The 19,469-nt window shown below is 43.5% G+C and overlaps 2 protein-coding genes across 4 annotated transcripts in view; one reads left to right on the top strand and one right to left on the bottom strand.

Moving 5' to 3' along the window:
* LOC106588426 (cell division control protein 42 homolog) lies at window positions 1-16,076 on the bottom strand. 2 transcript variants are annotated; one of them, XM_014177403.3, is made up of 6 exons: window positions 15,840-16,076; window positions 14,032-14,136; window positions 3,128-3,200; window positions 2,620-2,729; window positions 854-1,051; window positions 1-536 (listed from the first exon to the last, which is right to left on the bottom strand). In XM_014177403.3, exons 2-6 carry the CDS (start codon window positions 14,134-14,136, stop codon window positions 447-449), a joined length of 576 nt encoding a protein of 191 aa, XP_014032878.1. In that variant the 5' UTR covers window positions 15,840-16,076; the 3' UTR covers window positions 1-446. The 2 variants fall into 2 exon arrangements, with proteins under 2 accessions (XP_014032878.1, XP_014032877.1); XM_014177402.3 differs by having other exon boundaries at window positions 15,744-15,861.
* Window positions 15,685-19,469, top strand: part of LOC106588424 (gamma-enolase) — a 22,227-nt gene continuing 18,442 nt past the window's right edge. The window contains exon 1 of one of the 2 annotated variants that reach the window (XM_045709271.2): window positions 15,685-15,967. In XM_045709271.2, coding sequence (XP_045565227.1) covers window positions 15,958-15,967 — 10 coding nt within the window. In that variant the 5' untranslated portion in view covers window positions 15,685-15,957. The remainder of the gene's footprint in view (window positions 15,968-19,469) is intronic. The other variant, XM_045709272.2, reaches the window with a different exon arrangement.

Below are 19,469 nucleotides of genomic sequence, written 5' to 3' on the forward strand. Positions count from 1 at the left end.
ATTAAGCACATTTTTCCAGTCAGTTTTTAAGTATCATCAAACACAAAATAAACTCCACACTGTCTCTTCCTCCTTTTGTCTAACTTATTTTGTTTGTACTGTAACTTTAAGGCAATAGAGGTTTCAAAACCTTGTCTCTTCCCTATATTGCTCTGTCGGTCTCCTTTTAAGAAGGACTATACTGGTCTGGAAGAGAATTGATCAGCTTGTTACAAGAAACATAGATATACATTCTATTACATATTAGGATGTATTTCTAGGTCTCTGTTTGTTACCTATCCATGCAACGTCGCCCCTCCCCACCTGTATCGCTGAAGGCACTATTAAACAAATGTCTCACTCGTCCCCTTTCTCCCTCCCTGTACACCCCTCCCAGCTTTGTCTGTCTGTTCTCCGTGTCCGCCTGTCTCTTTTTCCCCTGGCTCTTTGGCCCAATTTAAAATATTTTATAAGAGTGCGCAGCGTTTCTTGGGCTTGGTCTCTGGCGGCTCCAGCGCGGCCAAGATGGCCTCGTCAAACACGTTCTTCAGACCTCGCTGAGAGAGAGAAAGAGAAAGAAGTCAATTTACTAATTTATTGATCCACAATGTCCACAGTTGCACTATTAAAGGCTGTCAACAGTAGCCATCATCCGATAGTATTTCCTAGTGAGAAAGTATGACATCAAGACAACGAAGGACAGAGGTCGACAGAGTGAGAGGAAGTTACTTTTCAGAAACCATTCAAGTCACTTACACCCACCATTTCCTGTTTACATGAATGAGGGCCAGAGACTTAGTAGATAGAGATTGTGTCTCTTGCCCACGTGTACACACACACACACACACACACACACACACACACACACACACACCTGGGTGAGGGCTGAGCACTCGACGTATTTGACGGCCCGGAGGTCCCGGCACAGCTTGTCTCCGCTCTCAGGGGCCAGGGGCCGCTGCTTGTTCTTTGCCAGCTTCTCCACTGTGTTGCTGTCGTCCCTCAGGTCCATCTGGGTGCCCACCAGCAGGAAGGGTGTACGCGGACAGTGGTGGGAGATCTCTGGGACCCACTGTGGAAGAGGAGGGGGGCATATTAGGATCACACCCAGGTTATGATCCTGGGATATATTATGTCCATTGAGTATGGGAGGGTTTCATGTTATATACAGTACCAGTCAAAAGTTTGAACACCTACTCATTTAAGGGTTTTTCTTTATTTTTACTATTTTCTACATTGGAGAATAATAGTGAAGACATCAAAACTATGAAATAACACATGGAATCATGTAGTAACCAAAAAAACAAAAGTGTTGAACAAATCAAAATATATTTTATATTTGAGATTCTTCAAAGTAGCCCCCCTTTGTCTTGACAGCTTTGCACACTCTTGGCATTCTCTCAACCAGCTTCATGAGGTAGTCACCTGGAATTATTTAAATTAACAGGTGTGCCTTGTTAAAAGTTAATTTGTGTAATTTCTTTCCCTCTTAATGTGTTTGAGCCAATCAGTTGTGTTGTGACAAGGTAGGGGGGTATACAGAAGACAGCCGTATTTGGTCAAATACGAAGTCCAAATTATGGCAAGAACAGCTCAAATAAAACCAAGAAAAATGTCGGTATGACACATGAAGGTCAGTCAATCTAGAAAATGTCAAGAACTTTGAAAGTTTCTTCAAGTGCAGTCGCAAAAACCATCAAGCACTGATGAAACTGGCTCTCATGAGGACCGCCACAGGAAAGGAAGACCCAGAGTTACCTCTACTGCAGAGGATAAGTTCATTAGAGTTACCAGCATTAGAAATCTGCAATTAACTGCACCTCAGATTGCAGCCCAAATAAATGCTTGACAGAGTTCAAGTAAAATACATATATCAACATCAACTGTTCCAAGGAGACTGCATGAATCAGGCCTTCGAATTGCTGCAAAGACCCAATTTGTCTTTGTGAGACGCAGAGTTGGTGAACGGATGATCTCCGCATGTGTGGTTCCCACCTTGAAGCATGGAGGAGGTGATGTGATGGTGCTTTGCTGATGACACTGTCTGTGATTTATTTAGAATTCAAGGCACACTTAACCAGCATGGCTACCACAGCATTCTGCAGCGATACGCCATCCCATCTGGTTTTGCGCTTAGTGGGACTATCATTTGTTTTTCAACAGGACAATTACCCAAAACACACCTCCAGGCTGTGTAAGGGCTATTTGACCTAGAAGGAGAGTGATGGAGTGCTGCATCAGATGACCTGGCTTCCACAGTCACCCGACCTCAACCCAATTGAGATGGTTTGGAATGAGTTAGACTGCAGCGTGAAGGAAAAGCAGCCAACAAATAATCAGCATATATGGGAACTCCTTCAAGACTGTTGGAAAAGCATTCCAGGTGACTACCTCATGAAGCTGGTTGAGAGAATGCCAAGAGTGCACAAAGCTGTCATCAAGGCAAAGGGGAGAGAAAGAACATTAACCCCAACTAACAAAACACACACAATGCTATGTTTACAGAGAAACACAGGTGTAAAGACATAGTCTTGAAAACACAAGTCACACGTGTGTGTGTTGTGTTTTGGGGGTGTTGGGAAAGGCAGAAAACGAATTTATGTTCTAGCAAATGGACAATAAAGTTGTATCCACACACACCTTCTCACGGACGTTCTCAAAAGAGGAAGGTGATACGACAGAGAAGCACACCAGGAAGACATCTGTCTGAGGGTAGCTGAGTGGTCGCAGTCTGTCATAGTCCTCCTGACCTGGGGAGGGCGACAGAGAGAGACAGAAACATTGTTTAGGATTTTACGTCAAGGATACCTTTCATATGCAAGAAAAAGTCTAAGTAAGACAACTACACAATGGACTCCACATGATCTAGTTTATATTTGAGCTTGGTGGACTAACACAAGCAGACTAACCCACAAACACAAAAACTTGTTTAGACACGATGGTAAATGCTATAAATACATATTGCATGGGTAACTAGCCTGTTAAATGCTTAGATGCCTGGAGAGAAACACGATCCGTAAGCACCATGTGAAAGTAAAACAGGCAGACAATGGTGAGTGAGAAGAAGGTATTACAAGTCGAGGCTCAAGACACAGTAGTTAGGAAGCGCTCAGACAGACAGACAGACAGACAGAGAATTTTGTTTTACCTGCTGTATCGAACAGCCCCAGAGTGTAGGGCTCCCCTCCGATCATCACCGTCACTGCATAGTTATCAAACACCTGAGGAAGAGACCGATAGAAAGAGGATCAATCATTAGGGATTTCACAACATGTTGAGTTTTGATAGATTTATTTTATTTTCCAGTAAACAAATAAAAATCATACACAGCATACATTTAAAAAACGTGACAGGGATATCACAAAAAAATCTGAGACTTATTTCCATTGATGTCCCTAAAAATATATCTATATTTTTGAAAAGGCGATTGAAAAGTCTCTCTAGTAGTCGGTTCCGGATAATGGTAAGGGAGTTGAGGCAGTGGGCTGGAAAGGGAGTTGAGGCAGTGGGCTGGAATGGCAGTATAGCTTGAGTGGAGGGCATTGTCGGTACATCCAGGGAGAAACAAATACAGGCCCGGAGCCTTTTGTCAGGGCACCAACACCGGTTTCTCTGACCTTCAGTCCATCCGCAGGAGCCGCTACTCTGCAGGTACTGGTCCTCCATTGCCAAAAATGTGGCACCTGGGTAATGCCACGGCTGCTGAAAAAGCGCTCGAAGAAGACTCCACACAGATAGTAGTTAGGAACCAGTCCTTTAGCCTTCTCTGCCATTCCTGGACATTGCATGCAATTGTTGTTGTCATTCCAAGCAGATAATTGTTTTTATTTCAATCCAAATAGCCAGCTACATACAGTGCATTCGGAAAGTATTCAGACCCCTTGACTTTTCCACATTTGTTACGTTACAGCCTTATTAAAAAATGCATTGGACATGATTTGGAAAGGTGCACACTTGACTATATAAGGTCTCAGAGTTGACAGTGCATGTCAGAGCAAAAACCAAGCCACGATTGTGCTTAGAGCTCCGAGACATGATTGTGTTGAGGCACAGATCTGGGGAAGGGTACCAAAACATTTCTGCAGCATTGAAGGTCCCAAAGAACACAGTGGCCTCCATCATTCTTAAATGGAAGAAGTTTGGAACCATCAAGACTCTTCCTAGAGCTGACTGCCAGGCCAAACTGAGCAATGGGGGAGAAGGGCCTTGGTCAGGGAGGTGACCAAGAACCCGATGGTCACTCTGACAGAGCTCCAGAGGTCCTCTGTGGAGATGGAAGAAAAACCATCTCTGCAGCACTCCACCAATCAGGCCTTTATGGTAGTGGCCAGACGGAAGCCTCTCCTCAGTAAAAAGGTACAACAGCCCGCTTGGAGTTTGCCAAAAGGCATCCAAAGACGCTCAGACCATGAGAAACAAGATTCTCTGGTCTGATGAAACCAAGATTGAACTCTTTGGCCTGAAAATCAAGCGTCATGTCTGGAGGAAACATGGCACCATCCCTACGGTGAAGCATGGTGGTGGCAGGATCATGCTGTGGGGATGTTTTTCAGCAGCAGTGACTGGGACACTAGTCAGGGTTGAGCGAAATAATCCCATCGAACATCTCTGGAGACACCTGAACAAAACAAAGGCCTTTGGCTTTTAAACACTGTCTCCAAGTTAATCAGACAGTTCTTTGGTTGCCATGACGAACATGGGGTAGCCTAGGCAGAGAGCTCTGAGGGAAATAAGTATTTGACCCCTCTGCAAAACATGGCTTAGTACTTGGTGGCAAAACCCTTGTTGGCAATCACAGAGGTCAGACGTTTCTTGTAGTTGGCCACCAGGTTTGCACACATCTCAGGAGCGATTTTGTCCCACTCCTTTTTGCAGATCTTCTCCGAGTCATTAAGGTTTCAAGGCTGACGTTTGGCAACTCGAACCTTCAGCTCCCTCCACAGATTTTCTATGGGATTAAGGTCTGGAGACTGGCTAGGCCACTCCACGACCTTAATGTGCTTCTTCTTGAGCCACTCCTTTGTTGCCGTGTGTTTTGGGTCATTGTCATGCTGGAATACCCATCCACGACCCATTTTCAATGCCCTGGCTGAGGGAAGGAGGTTCTCACCCAAGATTTGACGGTACATGGCCCCGTCCATCGTCCCTTTGATGCGGTGAAGTTGTCCTGTCCCCTTAGCAGAAAAACACCCCCAAAGCATAATGTTTCCACCTCCATGTTTGACGGTGGAGATGGTGTTCTTGGGGTCATAGGCAGCATTCCTCCTCCTCCAAACACGGCGAGTTGAGTTGATGTCAAAGAGCTCCATTTTGGTCTCATCTGACCACAACACTTTCACCAGTTGTCCTCTGAGTCATTCAGATGTTCAGTGGCAAACTTCAGACGGGCATGTATATGTATTCTTGAGCAGGGGGACCTTGCGGGCGTTGCAGGATTTCAGTCCTTCACGGCGTAGTGTGTTACCAATTGTTTTCTTGGTGACTATGGTCCCAGCTGCCTTGAGATCAATGACAAGATCCTCCCGTGTAGTTCTGGGCTGATTCCTCACCGTTCTCATGATCATTGCAACTCCACGAGGTGAGATCTTGCATGGAGCCCCAGGCCGAGGGATATTGACAGTTCTTTTGTGTTTCTTCCATTTGCGAATAATCGCACCAAATGTTGTCACCTTCTCACCAAGCTGCTTGGCGATGGTCTTGTAGCCCATTCCAGCCTTGTGTAGGTCTACAATCTTGTCCCTGACATCCTTGGAGAGCCCTTTGGTCTTGGCCATGGTGGAGAGTTTGGAATCTGATTGATTGCTTGCTTCTGTGGACAGGTGTCTTTTTTTACAGGTAACAAACTACGGTTAGGAGCACTCCCTTTAAGAGTGTGCTCCTAATCTCAGCTCGTTACCTGTATAAAAGACACCTGGGAGCCAGAAATCTTTCTGATTGAGAGGGGGTCAAATACTTATTTCCCTCATTAAAATGCAAATCAATTTATAACATTTCTGTATGTGTGTGTGTTGGTTTGGTTTACATCAAATCAAATTTTATTGGTCACATACACATGATTAGCAGATGTTAATGCGAGTGTAGCGAAATGCTTGTGCTTCTAGTTCTGACCGAGCAGTAATATCTAACAATTTCACAACAACTACCTTATACACACACAAGTGTAAAAGAATGAATAAGAATATGTACATATAAATGGATGAGCAATGTGTGTGTGTGTGCGTGCATCCATCAGTTACAAATACATACACACACACACACACAAGTAGGTCACATGGGGGAGAGGCGTTGTGCCGTGAGGTGTTACTTTATTTGTTTTTTTAAAAAACAGGTTTGCTGTTCACTTACAATACGTTTCCTTGAATTTGTTCTGGGCCTGGGGACTTTGAAAAGACCCCTTGTGGCATGTCTGGTGGGTTAAGTGTGTGTGTCAGCGCTGTGTGTAAGTTGACTATACAACCAATAGGAATTGCCAACACATTAATGTTTCTTATAAAAACAGGAAGTCACGCAGTCAGTCTTTCCTCAACTCTCAGCCAAGAGAAACTGGCATGCGTAGTATTTATATTAACCCTCTGATTACAATGAAGAGCAAGACATTCTGGGCCAGCTGCAGCTTAACTAGGTCCTTCTTTGCAGCACTTGACCATATGACTGGACAATAAATAACATTAAGACAAAACTAGAGCCTGCAGGACTTGCTTTGTAGAGGGTGGTGTCAAAAAAGCAGAGCACCTCTTGATTACGGACAGACCTCTCCCCATCTTTACAACCACTGAATCTATATGGTACAGGTATGGATACAGGAATATGGTCATGCTGCGGATAGGTTCAGTTGCATAGCCTATGCCTATATCCCATCCCATATACACACACACAGTATGAAGTCGGAAGTTTACATACACTTAGGTTGGTGTCATTAAAACTCGTTTTTCAACCACTCCACAAATTTCTTGTTAACAAACTATAGTTTTGGCAAGTCGTTTAGGACATCTACTTTATGCATGACACAAGTCATGTTTCTAACAATTGTTTACAGGTAGATTATTTCACTTATAATTCACTGTATCACAATTCCAGTGGGTCAGAAGTTCACATACACTAAGTTGACTGTGACTTTAAACCTGCTTGAGTCAATTGGAGGTCTACCAGTGGATGTATTTCAAGGGCTACCTTCAAACTCAGTGCCTCTTTGCTTGATATCATGGGAAAATCAAAAGAAATCAGCCAAGACCTCAGAAGAAAAAAAAAATTGTAGACCTCCACAACTCTGGTTCATCCTTGGGAACAATTTCCAAACGCCTGAAAGTACCACGTTCATCTGTACAAACAATAGTACGCAAGTATAAACACCATGGGACCACGCAGCCGTCATACCGCTCAGGAAGGAGACGCGTTCTGTCTCCTAGAGATGAACGTACTTTGGTGCGAAAAGTGCAAATCAATCTCAGAACAACAGCAAAGGACCTTGTGAAAATGCTGGAGGAAACTGGTACAAAAGTATCTATATCCACAGTAAAACGAGTCCTATATCGACATAACCTGAAAGGCCACTCAGCAAGGAAGAAGCCACTGCTCCAAAACCGCCATAAAAAAAGCCAGACTATGGTTTGCAACTGCACATGGGGACAAAGATCATACTTTTTGGAGAAATGTCCTCTGGTCTGATAAAACAAAAATAGAACTGTTTGGCCATAATGACCATTGTTATGTTTGGAGGAAAAAGGGGGAGGCTTCCAAGCCAAAGAACACCATCCCAGCCATGAAGCGCAGTGGTGGTAGCATCATGTCTTGGGGGTGCTTTGCTGCAGGAGGGACTGGTGCACTTCACTAAAGAGATGGCATCATGAGGCAGGACATTTATGTGGATATATTGAAGCAACATCTCAAGACATCAGTCAGGAAGTTAAAGCTTGGACGCAAATGGGTCTTCCAAATGGACAATGACCCCAATCATACTTCCAAAGTTGTGGCAAAATGGCTTAAGGACAACAAAGTCAAGGTATTGGGGTGGCCATCACAAAGCCCTGACCTGAATCCCATAGAAAATGTGTGGGCAGAACTGAAAAAGAGTGTACGTTCAAAGAGGCCTACAAACCTGACTCAGTTACACCAGCTCTGTCATGAGGAATGGGCCAAAATTCACCCAACTCATTGTGGGAAGCTTGTGGAAGGCTACCCGAAACGTTTGACCCAAGTTAAACAATTTAAAGACATTGCTACCAAATACTAATTGAGTGTATGTAAACTTCTGACGCACTGGGAATGTGATGAAAGAAATAAAAGCTGAAATAAATAATTCTCTCTACTATTACTCTGGCATTTCACATTCTTAAAATAAAGTGGTGATCCTAACTGACCTGACAGGGAATTGTTACTAAGATTAAATGTTAAGAATTGTGAAAAACTGAGTTTAAATGTATTTGGCTAAGGTGTATGTAAACTTCCGACTTCAACTGTACATACATACATACATACATACATACATACATACATACATGAAAAACCCTCACTTTGGTTCCTTTGACAGAACAGTGTATGGTACTTAGAGTGGTAGGTGGTCAAAGGGAACCATGTCGTCAACTAAGCAAGCCCTGATTTATACCATATGTACGCATGGAAGCCCAGAGCTCCAAAATGGTATTGCGTAGAGAAACTACGTAGACTTGTGCAGCCCAGTCATTCATAACTTGACGCAATAATGCCATTTTGCGTAGCATGCTTGTGTTGCGTATGTAGGGTATCAGAATGTTTCACAGCATTCTTGTTCCTCTTAAGGTGCCTCCCCGTGGAGAGAAAGAAGCCACATACTGTTCAGTAAGAATGAGGAACTGTCAGACTCAGCTCATCTATAATGTGCAGATGAAACCACTGCGCTTCGTGCTGAATTGGATTGCCATTTCTCGTTTTTTTGTCTCCGTCGCACAATACTGCGTAGACAGTGACTACCGTAGGGCAGGTTCACGGGTGGTATCATTTTCAAGCTTATTTGTCGGTCAGAAAATTTTGAGGGAAAATTGTAACCCTGTGCTCAAAACACATGTCTCTCCCCGGTTCTCCCAACCGGGGCCAGAACGGACAAATTGGTGTAGGGAGTTCTTGACGTTGCTTTGGAAAATGTAGACTAGCGTGAAACACTAAATCACTGCTGCCATTTATAGGTGTTCTATTTAAAAAGGAGTCTTATGGCTGTCACCTGGGAATTAATAACAGTGTTAACTACTATTACTTTAGCGTACATGTTTGTCATTGTAGTGTGGGGCTTGAGGGACATTCCCTTAATTTGGGTGGGAGATTCCTGACATTCCTGCCTTGTGTGTAGTCAATAAACCACCAATTTACCTTCTTCCCTGGCTGTCCACTCCCTGTTTCATCTCAGGCCTCATCCTAGTCCATTCTTACACTTGAGTTTGAGCCTCACTGGGCGACAAGGAGAGGAAGCTATTTCAGACCATTGAGATGCACCCACAAGTAGGGGTGTAATGGTTCACCAAACCCACGGTTCGGTACGTGTTGCTGTTTTGGGGTCACGGTTCGGTACGTGTTGCTGTTTTGGGGTCACGGTTCCGTACGTGTTGCTGTTTTGGGGTCACGGTTCGGTACGTGTTGCTGTTTTAGGGTCACGGTTCCGTACGTGTTGCTGTTTTGGGGTCACGGTTCGGTAAAGTGGAAAAATGAAATTCCAACAATTACTTTAGTTAACAAAATACGCAAAATTCAAAAGTACCCTATTTGTGGCACAGTTTCTGTGACATCATTCACAATGTTCCTGGCATTGTCTTTTGGCCTTCAAGTAGAGGTCTAAAAAGTTGGACACGATCCGAAATGGACCTGGGGCTTTCCCACCAAGACAAATATATTTTTCAATACAGAGACCTTTTCCGAACAGACCCGAGGATGACCAGTTCTGTATAGACGTGGTCAGATCAGAGTGAGGGAAGCAGCAGAAAAGTCCACTTGTAAGCTATTTTATTAATCAGAGCTGATACAGCGTGAAGGAGAGTAGGCGGAGGACAGGCCTTGCGGTGTGTGTCTTGTGATCAAGTGAAACGGGAGCAAGGAAGGAGGGAGAGGCAGCAACCAACCGAGCCGACTTGCGCTAGTAGACCGACTTCTAGCTTGTCATAGCTAGGTTATTTATCATCCAATATAATTACGTAGTACCTCTCGACTGCATCAAACCGAGAGAAGCTGGTTGGCTAAAAAAGCTAGCTAAGAGCTAGCTAGGCTAATTGAGTCTGCATGCGCTTTCTTCCTGTCCTACAGTTAGTTACAAATAACACATTATAGCATATACTTCTCATTTAAACTAATTCCATCTCGCATTGATTAGATCATCTCCTAACTTGCTTTGCCACACGCGAAGGCTTTATGACTTGGCGCTTTGATGACTTGTGATTGGCCGACAAAAGCAAGCTACACGCGCCACTCTGCATAGGCTATTCTCGTTGAGCAGCGGAGAACATAATATTAGCTTTTTATCCACAACTCTCTGTCCATCGCCGTTGTAGTCGACTGTGAAGCCAAAATGTTCCTAAACTGGAGATTTAAATTCTGGTTAATTGTTCACCACCAGGATAGTTTGAAATGAAGATTCACATTTTAATTACAACGTGTGCATAGGCTGTAGTTGTTTTAAATGGAATTCCATAAACTTTTCCCGCTCAGATTTACTCACAAGACAATGGCATACAACGCAGCATAGGCATAACCTAGAGTTAAAAAAAATGTATTTTCATTTGGAATGCATTCATTCGGGTTCACAGTGTGTACCGAACAGAGGTCCTGGTACCTAACGGTTCGGTAGGAATATGTGTACCTGTACAGCCCTACCCACAAGTCATGCTTGCTAGAGTTGGGATGCATCTCAATGGTCTCATATGTCTTCCTCTCCTCATCACCTTTCCTTTAACTGCACTGAATATGATGGAACACTAGTGCTGCACTGAACACCGAAACTTTTGTACTTTTTCGATACTAGGACATGAAAGGCGGTTCGGTACTTCTATCAAATGTGTCACAAGTCGTCTACTGATTGAGAGAGGATCAAGTCTGTCTATCAGCAAAGCTGATGTCACCTTCTAGCCCGAGCGCACTGTGTCTGCTCCACTTAGTCATTGCTAGCTCTAGCCTGTCCTGTGGAATCCCTGCACTCACTGGGAGTCTGGGCTGCATCATGTTAACTTCTGTGCAGCAAGAGTGTGGAGCTAACACACTTCAATAATGCAACACAGCATGTAGAAATGTTGCAACTGTTAATTACTGTTCGCAAAACAAAGTTCATTCCAGGCTAGAACACTTCACAATGCAAGATGATACCAGTAGCTTCCAGCTACGTAGGGCAACTTTTCTTGCTAGCTTACAGCTGAAGCTCACATCAATTCACTACCCTAGAACTTTGTTTGTGATAACACGCAAACCGTAACACACAATATGCTTATTCCCAAGCTGATTGGCACCAAAAGCCCTACAGTCATATCCAAAAATCGTTATTCCTTGGGCAAGTTTGTTTTGCATGGCCCGGTGCCCGGGTTTGTGGAGATTTCTCCTTAAGATCAATAGGATGGTCGAAATGAGCAAACCTTGCCGATCCAGGACGCCGAACGATGTAAAAAAAAAAAAATATATATATATATATATACCCCCATTCACTTCGTCTTCCTCGCCTCAGTCACGTCTCTCTCACTGTGTGTGTGAATGATGTCATTAGGTCTTAAAGAGCACACTTTGATAAAATAAGAGAGATTGCTTCTTTTATGCCAATGTTGTTGATCAGTACAATAAAATAAGTCCCAAATGTAAAGAAAACAGATTGTTTTGCCATCTGTGCACTTCGGCTATTATGCCGTCATGTTTTTGCTGTAGTATCCTTTTGGTATCGAGTATCGTGATGGTATTGATAATCGTGATACTAAACCTGGAATCGAAGTCCGATTTCTGGTATCGTGACAACACTATTGAATACTGTCGGAATATGAAAGAATTGGAGAGGTGAAAGCAATCTATCATAGGCTTATTTCTTTCACCTCTCATGTGTGTTTATACACCAGTGCTGAAAGACGACTATTAAGATGCAACAATGGACTTCAGTCTGCCACACACCATTGGTCTGCTTATCCGTTATTTGGTTGAGAAACCATAGGGCAGTTCAAGTTTAGACATAAAAACAGTGAGGCGTTGGGGCATGCAGTGGAAAGGCGCGGCAGGCAGCACACATTGAACAGCAACCAAGCAAAGTCAGAAACACATCTCTGATCACCATGACGATAATGTGTTTGGACAGAGCCAGGCCTAACACCATAGAGAATGGTGGGTAAAAAAAAAAAAAAAAAAGGAACTGCCTCTACAAGGGTGACTGTCCACACTACACACATATTCAGATGTTTCAACTCCCCAAATGCAGTAGTACAAGGATTGTATTCACCAATAAATGAAAGGTTCTAAGAATGCACTACATGCATCTAATATAAGAATACACTAGGCCATTGTAGGTCATCTCAGCCTATTTCTGTACATGTAAGATGTGTAGGAGTATTTCAATACCTACCAAATCAACCAGTAGCATTGAGTATTTTGAGTCATCTGCTTATAATTTTTTTTAAACGTAAAATGCCACGTGATTTTTACGAGAAGAGTGCGCTGTAGTGAGTACAGAAGGACGGAGAAACATCATGGAGACAATTGGGTCTGTTTTACAGGCCAACATGAACACACCCAGTTGGACCTGACTGGACATAAAGGACTGAGTCGACAGACTCTCTCTGCCAGGTTCTGGTACAGCACTGTGCTGATTACTGCCAGAGAGAGAGATGAGAAGCTATTTCTATCAAGCCCATCACACACTGTCTGCAGCACCCCAGTACAGTGCTGAGTCCGTGAGCTATAGGATAAGGCTATCTAAGGGATGGACAACTGGCGGCCCCCTTTTTGAAGGCCCTCGGATAAATCCCACCCCAAATATGTTTTGGGAGGGGGGGGGGACTTAGTCGAAGTCTCAACTTAATGTTGAGAGTTACAATAGTAGAATACACAAGGTGCAATTTCTAAATTTGTTTGTGCATCAGCAGTTTCTCTCTTGTTATGTCAGTCACTGATATGTGCTAATTGACTGATATTTTTATTTTGATTACTAAGTTAGTTTAGTGGCCAGCTAGCTAAACTTGTTACCATGGTCGAATTACCAGCCGGGGGCCTCCATTCATTTTGTTAGTCTCACTCATATTAAAAACAGCTAACATCTCTCCACCCTACGGCAAAATGTGTAGAATTGCATGAAATTAGTTATAAAATTGCTAAATATTCTGCTCCATGGCATAATGTGTAGAATTGCAACAAACTTGCTTTAAATAGCATCATTTTTTCTACACCCCATGGTTAAATGTGTAGAATTGCACAAAATTAACTTTAAAACGTAAAAAAAAATGCTTCTCCGCTGTCAAGAGGGGCACTAAAATGTTTTGCTCGCTGTGTGTGTGTGTGTGTGTGTGTGGGGGGGGGGGGGGGGGGGGTTATGATGTGGGTACGTAGACCCGCAAGCAACTGTAGCCCCTCATGATGAGTTCAGAGTTTTGTGGCCCCCACCCCCATCAAAGTTGCCCATCAGTTGGACTGAGTTGTTTGTTTTCATCCCTATTTGGCAAATAGTAGAAAAAAGTGAAAAGGCTTGAAGCCCAACTGCTTCCATAACCACTTCCATAAGAGTCTGGCTCTTCATCCAAGGGTTCCTCTTTTCAGCTAGAAAACAAATACCTTCTCTTATCAAAACCCATTCTATATGTGATTCTATATGTGAGATTCTGCACAGATCAAGAATTACAGACAGTGTGCGGAGGCTTTTGTTCCTGCCCAGCACTAAACACACCGGATTCATTCAATAGCGGTTTAAAATTGATTAGTTGAAACAGAAATGTGATACAAATGGTTTGGAACAAACGACACAAACTGCAGTGGCTCCATTCTGCATACCCCCTAGCCTAGACACTTGACAAACCCTGACACTTGGCCATGCCCCGCTCAAAGACCTTTCTTGACAACACTTCAATCAGTGCCACTCACCGTGGGGACGTATTCAGAGGGGAACTTGTTGGTGGTGTAGGAGATCAACAGGCAGGTCTTTCCCACTGCACCATCACCCACTACCACACACTTTATGGTCTGCATCTGGATGGAGGGAGACAGACAGACAGAAACAGGGTTGAATGTACTGATGCTGGTGAAACTTCAGGGAAGACAAAAAATATCTGCAAATGAACTGTCTTTTTGGTAGCTGTAGTCATAATTTAGAGAAGAGGTGCGAGTCATTGGTTTATCTCACTAAGTATAAAATATATTGAGAGAGAGAGAGAGGCAAGATAATACACATCATGAGAGGGTGGGCACAAGAGTGAGAGCAGACACCACCATTGTATGACTCATTGGCCACAGACCCAACAGTGTGTTTGTGAATAACAAGTGGTAAGAATTCCAACCATCTAGACCGCTCAAGTGCACACAATAGGCTGTCAGACAGTAATACACCGTTTACAGCACAAAACCCTGTGACCAGTATGTTGCTGAGCAACGACTCACATTGTTAAATGCGCTACATGGTCAATACGCTTTCTGCAGTGGCCGTATGGCGTTTACTTTAATGCGGCCTCCGCAGAAATCAGAGCAAACATATTTTTTGCGAGTCATGGAGCAGCGCGGAGCTGTTGTCAAGGATGTGACTATGTATTGATACATGACCTCCCGCCATCACCTAATCATGTCCATGCGGAGCAATACCGAGCCCTCCGCATTGTTACACAATTTGAGAGGCTAAGGCGATGCGGAACAGGGTGCCTCCAGAGGCCCAGGAATTGCGTCACACCACCGACCACACTTTCGGATCAAGCATAAGTTGGCTCTTAGAGCAGAGACAAGACCATCTCGTCATTATATAGAGTATCTCTTGTTTACATCACCATTTCATCAATCTTATGATTTTTGACGGTTGTGGGCTGGGAGTATGACATAAGTAATTAACAACAATGCTAGTTCTAAATGCTGTCCAACAAAAACAGACGAAACAAAAAAATGTGACAATGTATCAGACTTAACGTTAACTATCACACGAGGATTGCAGGCTAGCCAACCTCTAACGTTAAGGAAGCAAGTTAATTCCCCCAAAAATGTTATTTACTATACCATAACATGCATGGATAATATGGGCACAATTATAGCTAGCTTACTAACCAACTTTTTTGTAGCACTTTCAAACCTTGCTTATTGCTACATTGTTGCTTACTAGCTACAGTTAGCTAGCTAACGTTAAGGTTACAGGCTGTCACTTCCGCATACAAAGTTCGAGGTAATGTTAAGGTAGGAAGCGAACTAGCAAATAAAAAAGGGGGAGAAAAAAAAACACGTAAAGTTTTTAATCATACTAAATCTCAACTAGAGCCTGCCAAACGGACTAAACAGAGCGTTTTATATCTGAGCGTTACCTATCATAGGTCGCTAGGCTAACGTTTGCTTGCTAGTTAGCTAGCTAAATCCCAGACGAGGCCTGTAAAACCGTTTCGCCTCAATCATTTTCAGTGCCATGTCATTTTAAAAAAAACAACAAAGTAAAGTAAACAAAAACGAATGCTATTTTCCCAAGCTGCTATGTAGACACTTAGCACGTAGCGTTAACTAGTAAAAACAACAAACAAAAGCCAGCTGACGTCCTTAGCAGCTAACTTTAGCAAGCTGGTTAGCTAGGTGTCAACTGCTAATGCGGTTGTTTAAAAATAAATACATACACTAAGTTGTTCCAGATGTAAATATGTACTCTTTCTACATAACATACATTTCACGATTTATCTCAAATCAGACTTAGATTGCAAAAGTTTCGCTACCGTATCAATCCAACACAGGCGTTGTCACATCCGGGGTTCATACACATGATCACTGTAAAGGAGGCGTTTCATACAACACAGCCTCCAATATTCTTGAGGTTCATCTGTGGCTCATCGTATGGCATTAAGTGAGTATATATTCTACCTTTTTATCTACCCTCCCGCTTAGTTATATAAGAACATCTAGAGAGACATCCTCCAAAGAGACTACATACATTGTCCTTGGCAAGTGGTGAGACAACCTTGAATAGCTTTTATTAGGGCAGGTAGGTGATCTTCAATGGAGGGGTTGACATTGGCAAAACGTTTTTCACTAAACATAATTAATCAATCTGCGGTATTGATTTACTGATCAGTGCACATTGAGAGTCTGTAAACATTGAGGTTCAGAGCAAGCCCGGAACGGAGTCATGCCACAGGAGATTTGAGTTAGGTGAGACGAGTAAGCACTACTGAATGCTATTCTAGCAGGAGTGAATAACGAATTTTTTTTAAACAGTGGGCTACTTGTGAGCATAGTGAATTATGGGGAGGATCGCTTGCCTGGCAATCCAGATTTCTTGTTCCGGCCAAACGCGAGGCCACGCCCACGCAAGTAGTTTGGATCTCCCATAGAGATAGATCATAGAGATAGAGGACACATTATAGCATCTGTGACAGCATGGGCAGTGGCCGTTGAGGCTATCTCCATTTTAAAGTAGTCATTTTTCTTCTTAACGATTGGACCATCAAATCAAATTTTATTGGTCACATACACATGATTAGCAGATGTTATTGCGAGTGTAGCAAAATGCTTCTGCTTCTAGTTCCGACAGTGCAGTAACATCTAACAAGTAATATCTAACAATTCCACAACAAATCTAAGTAAAGGAATGGAATAAGAATATATAAATATATGGATGAGCAATGACAGAGCGGCATAGGCTAAGATGGAATAGAATACAGTATATACATATGAGATGAATAATGCAAGATAAGTAAACATAATTAAAGTGCCATTATTAAAGTGACTAGTGATCCATTTATTAAAGTGGCCAATGATTTCAAGTCTGTATGTAGGCAGCAGCATCTCTGTGTTTAGTGATGGCTGTTTATCAGTCTGATGGCCTTGAGATTGCTGTTTTTCAGTCTCTCGGTCTGTACTGACCTTGCCTTCTGGATGGTAGCGGGGTGAACAGGTAGTGGCTCGGGTGGTTGTTGTCCTTGATGATCTTTTTGGCCTCCCTTTGACATCGGGTGCAGTAGGTGTCCTGGAGGGCAGGTAGTTTGCCCCTGGTGATGCGTTGTGCAGACCGCACCACCCTCTGGAGAGCCCTGTGGTTGTGGGTGGTGCGGGTGGTTGGTGGTTGTGGATGGTGGTGGGTGGTTGTGGATGCTCTCAATTGTGCATCTGTAAAAGTTTGTGAGGGTTTTAGGTGACAAGCCACATTTTTTCAGCCTCCTGAGGTTGAAGACGCGCTGTTGCGCCTTCTTCACCACACTGTCTGTGTGGGTGGACCATTTCAGTTTGTCCGTGATGTGTCCGCAGAGGAACTTAACTTTCCACCTTATCCACTGCTGTCCCGTCGGTGTGGATAGGGGGGTGCTTCCTCTGCTGTTTCTTGAAGTCCACGATCATCTCCTTTGTTTTGTTGACATTGAGTGAGAGGTTATTTTCCTGACACCATACTCTGAGAGCCTTCACCTCCTCCCTGTAGGCTGACTCGTCGTTGTTGGTAATCAAGCCTACTACTGTTGTGTCGTCTGCAAACTTGATGATTGAGTTGGAGGCGTGCATGGCCACGCAGTCATGGGTGAAGAGGGAGTACAGGAGGGGGCTGAGCACACACCCTTGTGGGGCCCCAGTGTTGAGGATCAGCGAAGTGGGGATGTTGTTTCTTACCTTCACCACCTGGGGGCGACCCGTCAGAAAGTCCAGAACCCAATTGCACAGGGTGGGGTTGAGCCCCAGGGCCTCAAGCTTAATGATGAGCTTGGAGGTTACTATGGTGTTGAATGCTGAGCTATGCAATGAACAGCATTCTTACATAGGTATTCCTCTTGTCCAGATGGGATAGGGCAGTGTGTATTGTGATGGTGATTGCAAAGTCTGTGGACCTATTGGGATGGTAAGCAAATTAAAGTGGGTCTAGGGTTACAGGTAAGGTGGAGGTGATATGATCCTTGACTAGTCTCTAAAAGCACTAAATGATGACAGAAGTGCATCTACAGGGCGATAGTCATTTAGTTCAGTTAGCTTTGCCTTCTTGGGTACAGGAACAATGGTGGCCATCTTGAAACATGTGGGGACAACAGACTGGGATAGGGAGAGATTGAATATGTCTGTAAACATACCAGCCAGCTGGTCTGCGCATGCTCTGAAGACGCGGCTAGGGATGCCATCTGGGCCGGCAGCCTTGTGAGGGTTAACACGTTTAAATGTCTTACTCATGTCGGCCACGGAGAATGAGAGCCCACAGTCCTTGGTAGCGGGCCGCGTCGGTGGCACTGTATTATCCTCAAAGCGGGCAAAGAAGGTGTTTAGTTTGTCTGGAAGCAAGGCGTCATTTACCCTGCCACATATGTAAATAATACATAAAAAAGCAAAATACTGCAAAATACTAGAAGGACTAGAAGCAAGGCAGCCCTCTGTCAGCGCCATCTTGAGCATGATGACCCGATTGGACATGATTCCAACTGGGTCATCCGGAGGGATCAGCCAATGAAGCTGGAAGTCCCACTCAGTTGACTACATTAAAATGGTGGAAGCCCTCAATGGCGCTGCTCTTGCTAAAATAGCTTTTTGGCTACTAGAGGCCTCTATCATTCTCTATGGTACCCCCCTACACTTCATCAGAGAGGAAGAGGTGAAGTGAGAGGGATAAATGGACCCAAAATCTGTCTTCTGGTGGTCTTCTCCAGCAGGTGGGTATTTTTTTTTTCGCTCACCATGCAAGGAGTTTTTGTATTGCAGTTAATGAGAGTGTCGAATTTGATCAACAACATGTTTTATTTCATAAACCCCGCCTATTTCTACAATTTATCTTAAAGGTGCATTCGCCATTTCCTGGTTGCTAAAATTCTAAGTTTGTCTAATTTCAGTTTGTGACAAAACAAGCAATGTGTAGACAGTCTTTGTATCATCTAAATCGCTCTAAAATATATTTTCAGTAACCAAAAATATTGTATTTTCAGCTGTTTGAAGATGGCAAAATTGAATGTCAAGCACATGAAGCATAGAAATAGGGCACATAGAACAGCTCTACCGCATCTTAGACTTGCTTTCAATGAGAATAACAGATCTATAACTCACATATCTATGTGGGTTTGGTTGGTCGCCCAAAAAGTTACATATTGAAGCTTTAGAATGTGATTTTAAACCTTACCCTAAACTTAACCACACTGCTAACCTTTTGCCTAACCCCAACCTTAAATTAAGACCATAAGCACATTTTTGTTTTCATGAATTTCTTAGATATAGCCCATTTTGGGACTTTGTGGCTGTGCTATCTAGAGGAAACTGGGTGACGCAGCAGTATGAAAATTTGTCATTGGCTTTGATACTCTGATTGGTTAGAGACAATCCAATCTCTGATGACTTTGTTTTCTTACAACACCCTTCGTTCCCTTTCTCACCACCAACAACTTCAA

Source organism: Salmo salar, chromosome 27 (genome assembly GCF_965601325.2).
Source record: "Salmo salar chromosome 27, fSalSal1, whole genome shotgun sequence".
Taxonomy (NCBI): Eukaryota; Metazoa; Chordata; class Actinopteri; order Salmoniformes; family Salmonidae; genus Salmo; species Salmo salar.